The sequence below is a fragment of the Mastomys coucha genome, unplaced genomic scaffold (genome assembly GCF_008632895.1).
Source record: "Mastomys coucha isolate ucsf_1 unplaced genomic scaffold, UCSF_Mcou_1 pScaffold13, whole genome shotgun sequence".
Lineage (NCBI taxonomy): Eukaryota > Metazoa > Chordata > Mammalia > Rodentia > Muridae > Mastomys > Mastomys coucha.
The window spans coordinates 78,214,241-78,223,283 of NW_022196895.1; the positions used below are offsets into that span (position 1 = coordinate 78,214,241).

Below are 9,043 nucleotides of genomic sequence, written 5' to 3' on the forward strand. Positions count from 1 at the left end.
CCTCATAGGCCTATAACTCTCTGACCTCATAGGCCTATAACTCTCTGACCTCATAGGCCTATAACTCTGCCTAGTCTAGGCTGCAGGCCAGCAAGCCCCAGGGATCTGCCTGTCTCTGCCTCCCCAGTTCCGGGATTACAAGTGAATACCAAGTGCAACTTTTCTCCCTTTTCTTTCTTTTTTTTTTTTTAACTCATTTTTTTCTGGGGATCAAACTGAGTTTCTCCTGCTTGCATGCCTTTTGTTGACTGAGCTCTCTCCCCGGGTCCCCAAAGAATGTTAATCTCCAGCATTCCTCCTATTGAACATCTATGGTCTGTGTTTTTCTCTTGATTCCACCTCCCAAATGAAACCCGTTCCTTTGAGAAGCCAGAGGTCAGCTTGTTCCCGCACAGTACCTATGAAGAGCAGTCCAAGGAGAAATTACACGAAGTCCTTAATTGCTCTTAAGGACTTGGGTTTTTTTGGAGGTGAGAAGTATTGCTTAAAGGGAAAAACTAATAGGTTAAAAGAATGTCACAGATGCAGCATTGGAAGCAAAGGAGAAGAACACAGTATTCTGGGTTGACTCCAGTCATAGGCCTCAAACTTCATCAGTTGTTATAAAGAGAGATCTGCATGCTTCAAACTAAACCCACCTAGTGACTCTGGGAGGTAAGAGAGGGCCAAGGGCAGACAACTGAGGCAGTTGTTTATTCTTGGGCAGTTAGGGTGTGTGTGTGTGTCATTGTACGTGTGTGTCTGTGTGTGTGTGTCTGTGTGTGTGTTTGTGTGTATCTGTGTGTGTGTCTGTGTATATGTGTGTCTGTGTGTGTCTGTGTATATGTGTGTCTGTGTGTGTCTGTGTATGTGTGTGTCTGTGTATATGTGTGTCTGTGTGTGTGTTTGTCTGTGTGTGCGTTTGTCTGTGTGTATGTGCGTATACTTGTGTATGTGTATGTCATTGGATGTGTATAAATGTGTGTATAAACATATAAATGATGGTATCCCAAATGCAAGTTCTTTTGAGCTGCCAGGAGAAAGCTGGTCTCTTTAGGAGGTAGAAGCAGGAGGGTCACCGCAAGCTCAGGGCTAGTCTGTCCTGCATCACAGGTTCCAGAACAGGCAGAGTTGCATGCGAACATGTGAGGGGAGTGGGTCTCCTCCACACATGAAGGGGGAACAGGAAAGGCAGACAGGCTGCGCTTAAGTCAAAACCTTTAGAGTACGTACGATTATCTGAATGATTATTTACATAATATATATAACTGATCAGAATAAGTATTTAGAAAGAAAAAACGTCATTTAAAGGTACTTTCAGTAATGTATGTGGGTTAAAATGTCTGGTTATCTTCCCTCTAATAAAATTGTCTAAATTTCATTCCACTGTCTAAACCTACATTGCAGTAAAAGATAAATTAGTCCTGGTGTGTAAAACAGTTTGCTTCAGTGAATGAAAATGCAGTGGATCCCAGAAAGCTGGAAGCTTTTAATAGGTGGGTTCCCTAGAGGAGAAGGAGGGGTAGGATCCCAGCGAGTTTCATCTTTTCCTTGCCAAGGTCAGCCAAAGTCTAGAGAAGCGATAAGGCTGGTGATCTGCGGGCTCCTGGGGCTGAAGAGAGTGCCATTCCAATGCTCTCCCCAATGAAAAGCAAATTGACAGTTCTGAATCATTCCTAAGATCTTGAATGCTAAATATGCAAATTACATCACAGCCTCTCTGAGTTCTCCTTTCTCTAAGCCTTCCCTCTGGAAGTCTGTCTGTCTTTCCTGGCCTCCCTGCCCTGTGCAGTGTTTCCCTGCCAACCTTCTTGATGTGACTCCTGCTCTACTCTTTACTCCATTCATGAAAATGGCCCTCTCAGCCAACTGGTTTTCCAACCTGTGGCTGGATGTGAAAATAATTTAAAACAAAAATCAGCCAAGCTCTCAAAACTGGACAGAAACAGCGTCTGTCTGTGAATGTTACCTTTTTCTTGGATGCCTCTGACTTTTTTGACATGTTCTTCAGCTTTTTATGCAGATGATTAAGGACCTGCAAAACATAACCGGATGAAGGGGATTAGCTTCAGTTCGTACTTTCATACTGCCCTTTTTCAGTGAGAACCACTGAGCTTTGGTATGGTAACACTGGTGCTTATGAAACCACAAAAATGGAAATGCATTTTAGATTTTAAAAAGCCCTGAATCCAAGCAGTTGAATGTGTTCAGAAGTATCTCTGGAAGACAGACCACACCCACATCTGGATAGAGTCATAGACAACATAAACCAAGCTCAGAGTTTCTTGTAAAACAAGCCCCTCCTGAGGCGGGGTGGCACTTACTCAAGCAATCTCCTGCTCTTACTGCCTTGCTTCTGTCTGAGAATCCACACGCCTAAAATCACCAGGTCCTATTATATACATGGGACACAGAGACAACTCAGAGACATATTGAAAACTAAAGACCCAGGCTGTGGAGGTTCACCATCCAGGAGAGAAAGCCAACTGAACAAGTAGGAGAATATAACTCACAGTTGTTCAGTGTGGTTGCCCCTTCCTGGGACAGTTCCTGGAGCTATCTATGAACCTCTCTCATTTCAAGTCTCCAGGACAGTGGTTCTCAACCTGCGGGTTACCGCCTCTTTTGCAGACCTCTATCTCCAAAAATATTTACATTATGATTCATTAACAGTAGCAAAATGACAGCAATGAAGCAGCAACAGAAGTAATATTATGGTTGTGGGAGTGGAGGTGGTCACCACAACATGAGGAACGGTACTAAAGGGTCACAGCATTAGGAAGGCTGAGAACCGCTGCTCTAGAGCAACACACGAGCCAGCAGGGCTTCCTTTCATGTATAACTCAAATACTGTTTGGTCTTTAGACAACGCCCTTAGGAATTCAACATTACTGGTGATTTTTTTTTTAAACCATCCTGCAGCCTTTACACTCCTGATACCTATCAAGGCGATAAGCTAGCTTTGATAAATTGAAAAGTCACTTCTACTCTCTCTTGCCTCTGCCATACATTGGAGAAATGATGTGAGTGTAGCCGTTGGTTGCTATTGGGTATAGGAATTCCCAGTCTCCAGTTTCTTCACAGTGCCTGGCCTGCAGGGCTGGCTCCAGGTCTGTTTTCCTATTCTGATGGAGAACCTGGAATAAATGGCATGGAGCTTGAAGTGGACTGGATTTCTGAAGAAGCACTCGGGGAGTGGGCGTGTGTTCCAGCCACTTGGATGTTTCCCTCTAACACCACAACATGGAAAGAACTTAATCAAATTGGCCTTACTGTTGAAGTCGGCTCCACTCAGCTCCAAGCAGCACCATCCATCAGTCATGTCCTAATTGAGAAACCTCTGGATTCATTTACCAGCCTTCTCTACCCGAGCGGCAACACACCCACCCTCCAGCCGTCTCCAGTGGGGATTTCCGTCTTCAGACTTCTTGCCCTATCGAGACACTTCTCACTGCCTGAAAGCATGTCCATGTCTCCCAACCAAACGAGTCTTTGCTTGCCACGGAAATGAGGGAATAACTGGCTGGTATACCAACGTCGGAGCAGCTCTGTCCTGCCCCACCAGAAAGTACAGAGAAGTTTTCAATAGCAGCAATCTGAAAAACTTGTAAGAAGGTGGGAGCTGGAGGCAGACGCTGGCTGATGGAGTCAGAATTGAGCAGCCAGCTGGTAACAGCCAGCATGCTTGTGAATCCCTGTATATAACCGTAGCAACAACAGTCATGTCATTTCTACCCAATAGGACACTGGCAAGAAAGCATAAGGGCTTCTAAGCAACTATTCTTTCTAGCTGGAAACATATGGTCTTCTGCGTCAATGTTACTATCCCCAAACTTAGTAAAACTAGCTTATCTCTCTGACAGATCTGCTAAGTGCAAAACCTGGAAAATAATCATGAATCAGTAGAGAGGCTGACTTCCCAAAAGAAGTTGTCTAAAGACCACAGATTGCAACACTATGGGTCACGGAGGAAAAAGGACAGAGGAGATACCAAGAGAATCTGCTAAGGGCATGAGCATTGGCGGCCAACTTCTTGGTGTTACTTGGGTTTAAAACAGTTAGAGCAACTAAGTTGGGTCCCAGTTCAGAAACTGAAGCACCTAAGAACATTGAATTTGCTGAACCATCCACGGAGATGATTGTAAATGTGTTTTTCTCAGCTCTGTTTCTCTTCTATAGCTCAGGCTATGAGGACACAGTGTCATGTTGTGACTGGTTTTAAGGTCCTGCCATTGAGGGAGAGAGTCTAGACATTAGAATCAGTTATGATTTCATCTCGAGACAAGGAGCATAGCAGGAATGTGTCCTCACTTTTGACACAGGAGGGTTCTAGGCAGGAACCCACGCTGAGGGAAGACACATCCTACAGTACAGAAAGGAACATCTTCAGGAGCAGGAGGCTGCTCCAACTCAATGTGCCCTCCCCTCCAGAGCCTTTCAGGCGTAAAGAACTGTCTCACTAAACATGGAGGGAAAGATCGTCCCGGGAATGCAATTCATTCATTTATTTTTAAAATGGAAAATCTAAAATACATGGTAGTTAATTACACGGTAATTAATTTCAAGAGCTATTCTGACGGTCCATGACTTCTCAACCTGGCTGACAGTCCCACCCTTAGACATACACAGCCAATTTGGGACCTGACATGAAGTTTCGGACTCATTAACTAGATGGCACAAGCTCAGTAGTGGACAGAAAAAGAGTAAGTCCGAGTAACTTCCCTCCAGCTGTCCAGGGCCTGGGATGAATTCGCAAATGTTAACATTGACTCAAAAGGTATTTCTAGATGGGATACATGCCTAGACGCTAGCTATTTCTGAATGAAAAATATTGAAACAATCTATACATTGATTCTTAAGCTCTGCTTTTGTGTGACCTCTGTAGACTCTTTAATGACAACCTGCTTAGCCCTAAAAGTTTACCTTTTTGTTTCCACAAAGATTGAAATGTTTTGTTGTTGTTGTTGTTGTTATTGTTGTTGTTGTTGTCGTTTTTGCCTAAGGACTTTGGAGGAAATGACGAAGCATAGGTTTCCATTTCAAGGCACCAATTAGGAACTTAAGGGACCAATATTTTAAGTGTGACTCTAGTTCCCAGCCTCTTGTCCTCCAGGGACGGACTGTCACCTCCTGAAACTCTTCCTCAATCACTTACCAGCCTTACCGTCTGGTCAGTCGCTGCTTTGCTCTGAAAATCCTTTTTCTTATTAATAAAGCAGAGGAAGCAGCTCCCACCCAGAGGCTCATGGGGCACACTCATGGATGTGTGCCCACACCCTACAACTGCAGGTGCACAGCAGCCTTTGCTTTGCATTTGCAGAGACCAAACGAATAAACCAGCTACTTCCAACTAGCGAGGCTGTCATCGCAGGTTTGATCCAGTGCTCTCACTGAGGTAATGTTGCCATTCAAAAGAGGCACAATCGAATCATAGAAAGGTGGGGAAGATGGCCTTCTTTAAATGTATCTTTCTGGGGGCAGATGTGCCTTATGAGTGAAATGTAAGGAACTGTTGCTTTTCTAGACAGGGGGTCATGTATGGTCTTGCTGGCATGGACAAACAGACTGGGAGTCAGGGAGGGATAAAGTTGCATGGAAACCTTAGAATCTGCATTGTACAGGTTTTCACCCCACCCCTACTGGTTCTGATAGTGCCCTGAAAGGAAATATTATGACAGAGGTTACCCCAAGAACCATGTCAAGTGACCATCAACATACATTCTGGATTCATAAACCATCAACAAGAAGTTTAAGGTTTTTGATTAACATAAATGCCCAGTGCTCCGTAATTCTTAGGAGCTGTGAGCCACCAATCCTTCCCAATACAGGAGAGCAGGATAAGAACTCACCTCTCCCAGCTGTTGTGTTCTTGCTCACCACCTGAATCCCTAACACTGTCCACACACCCCTCCCCCGAAGACAGTACTTGTCCTTCTACCCATAGTGCCCCAGGACTTCAGTCAAGTCTCTATGGGGAAGATGGGCTTCCCCCTTGGTTTTTAGAATGCTAAATTAAAACCCTAAGCCCTGAACCTGATGTGCAGAGGCTTCCAGAGTCTGGACTCTGAAATCCTGCCGAGATGCAGGAGCCAAGGTGCTTTGTTGGAAGAACTTGGCTCCAGGGACCACCACACTAATGGGTCTCAGCCGAGAGCTAAGAGGGGTGACCAGAATCCACCATGGCCCATGGCTGGCTCCTAGAGAGAGCACTGACTCTGCAGCTCCCTTTGTTCCGTTGAATTCGTTTTTCTTGGAGCCCACCGACATTGTTTAAAAGCTGCTGAAGCTAAGGGGGCTCTAACCCTTTGAGCAGCGATCCAAGACACACAGCTGCCTCTCTGAACCCTGAAGTGTACAGCCCTTGAAGGAGAGCAGAGAGAAAGTCTCTCTATCCAATAGGAACTTCAAACTTCAGACACTCTCTCCCCCCACCATTCCCCCTACATCCTGCCATCTCTCAAACTCCAAGTTAACTTTTTTTATACCACAAATGATGACAGAGCAAGCAAGCTGAGGCAAAGTGAAATGGAGAGGAATAGAGAGCGGGGAAATGGAGCGGAGATATGAAGCTCCAGGAAGCTCAGTCAGGGTCAGGGGACGCTAAGAGCTGCACAGGAATCTAGCCAGCACTCCCCACTCACCTTGGCATAGCAAAAGCAGATGAGCAGTAAGGGCAGAAGGTAGCCAAAGACGAAAGTGCACACCACATAAGCCTTCTTGTGGAGCTGGTTGGGCCACTGCTCCCAGCAGAAGGTCTGGTTGCTGTCCCGGTGGAAAAGGCGCTGGTGGTAGGCCACCGGCGAGGCCATGGCGATGGACAGCGCCCAGATGAAGCCCACGCCCAGCAGCGCGTTGCGGGACACCCTGAGGGAGGAGGAGCGCCGCGAATGCACAATGGCCACGTAGCGATCCACAGACATCGCGGCCAGGGTGAAGATGCTCACGAGCATGGACACGGTGAAGAAGTAGTGTGTAAACTTGCAGATGAAGGCGCCCAGCACCCAGGTGGGCAGTGCGTACACGGTGGCCTGGAAAGGGATGCAGAAGAGTAGGTAGGCCAGGTCTGCGATGCTCAGGTTGAGGATGAACAGGTTGGTGGTGCTGCGCGGCTTGCCCGGCTTGCTGCGCGCCAGCACGGTGATCACCAGGCTGTTGCCCAGCACGCCCATCGCGAAAATCAGGCCAAACACCACCAGCGTGATGAAGTTCTCCACGCCGATGCCGAAGAATGGCCTGGACTCCTCCGGGGCTGGAGGCTCTGGGTCGCTCCCATTCCCTTCACTGAGGTTCACAGTAGCCAGTTCCATCACTTACTGGGACACCCCCTTGGGGCGCTGTGTAACGGACCGGAGCGCCCTGGGGAGTTATGCCAGCCAGAGAAAATCGGCTCTGGAGGTAGTCTAGGGTCACCAGGTGGCCCAGGACAGAGCGGCGAGAGCGCGCGTCTCCAGCTAGTACCTCCCGCAACCAGCAAGAAAGCGGGGAACAGCGACCCGGGCCGTGCCTGTCTAAACAGGAGGCGGTGCTGCGAGTCCCGGGCTGAGCCTTCCCGTGCGGGGGCGGCAGGCTCCAGAACACAGAGGTACGTACCGCTCTAGGCGACTCTCATTGCTGGCAGTCAGCACGCTGGGCGCACAGGACTCCTCCGCAGCTCTCCGCAGGCGGAGAATCCAGTGCGCGGTTACGGGTTCCAATCCCTTGGCCCTTGTGAGCTACGTCCCCTTGCTCTCAGTGCCTTGAGGTCGCACCTGTTGCTTTGAGCCTCTTCTTCCCGCCACGCTCGGCAGAGCCCAGCGATGCGCACCTTCAATGGTGAAGAGGGTCGCTGAGCTTCCCGCACTAAGATCCACCTCCCTGCCTCGCTGGCGCTGCGGCTCCCGCTTAGTCCCAGATCCTCCGCAGGGCGAACCTCTCTCACGGATCCCCAGTGGCCGGCAGAGATTCTGCCGTACCTGAGGGATTGTGAATATCCGACCGCACCCCCTCTGTGCCTCCTCAACCCGATAGGTGGCCGCCCACCTCGGTGCTGGAACTGGGGCTCCGCTTGTCCTGCCTCGCTGCCCCTTTTGGTCCCTAAGGTGACTGTTGGCGCTTGGGAGCCAAGCTCGGTGCGCTCCAGTGTGTGCAGGCTGAGGCGATAGGCCCTCCTGCCAATTGGTACCTTTGGTCTTTCCCGCTCCCTGGAAGAGCAAGAAATAAATCCCACGAAAATCAAAGGTTGGTACTACCGGAGTTCTGTGACTTTCTCTGCCTCCCTCCCTTCCTAGTCCAGTCACAAGCTAGGGAGGGAAAAGGCAGGAAAGAAACAAGCACAGGCTGCCCGAGTTTTCTTTACCAGCGTGTCCTGCGCAACTGCTCACCTCGGGGATCCATCACTTCCACCAGACATTACTCATCTGAGTGACACAAACGGAAGCCTTGACGAGTGTTTGTAAGAGTCATTTGACTGTTTTGAAAACGGCCGCTCTGCTGAAAGGGGCAGTGGTGGTGGGGGTGGTGGGGGTCGTATCAACTATGAACCACTGCTTCTAGTAATTCAAAAGAAAGACCTGCCCTTGCATGTAGTAGGTACGGGGTACCTACATTGCTTTCCAAAACGCCAGCGTCCTCCAGCGGTGAGTGACCATAACTGCTAGTCACAAGGCCAGAGGCAGACTATGTACAGAAGGGTAGGACTGGATACTCCTGGGGAAGCTCTGTGCCCTGGAGCTGTACCAGTGTTGGTAGCGCAGTCCAGCCCTGCAGGCAAGGATGCACAATGGTGAGGCAGGAGCCGCTTTACCGGGGGAGTTTAGGGACCAGTTGTACCTCATTCTTCCCCATCACCAGCTCTCTTTTTCCTCACTGCCAGGGACACATTCTGATGCTCTGCATCCGCGTACCTGCTAGTGTTTTGCTCTTGTGCTCAATACAGAGAGCTCCCTTGCGAACGGATTATGTATTCAACTGAAGGAGAGCAGGACTGTCAGTTGTTACTAGCATTCATCTAAGCATCGGAGAGCATCCTTACCTGCCCTAGGAGGATGGAGCTGGCTTATCAGTTGTCTTCTCTACCCCCCCCCCC

The 9,043-nt window shown here is 48.8% G+C and overlaps 1 protein-coding gene across 1 annotated transcript in view; it reads right to left on the minus strand.

Annotated features, from left to right (window-relative positions):
- Galr1 (galanin receptor 1) overlaps nucleotides 1–7,513 on the minus strand; it is a 16,655-nt gene extending 9,142 nt beyond the window's left edge. Inside the window, exons 1-2 of the mRNA XM_031366343.1 lie at nucleotides 6,621–7,513; nucleotides 1,949–2,014 (exon numbers count right to left, since the gene is read on the minus strand). Coding sequence (XP_031222203.1) covers nucleotides 1,949–2,014; nucleotides 6,621–7,286 — 732 coding nt within the window. The 5' untranslated portion in view covers nucleotides 7,287–7,513. The remainder of the gene's footprint in view (nucleotides 1–1,948; nucleotides 2,015–6,620) is intronic.
- Between the last annotated feature and the right edge of the window lie 1,530 nt (nucleotides 7,514–9,043).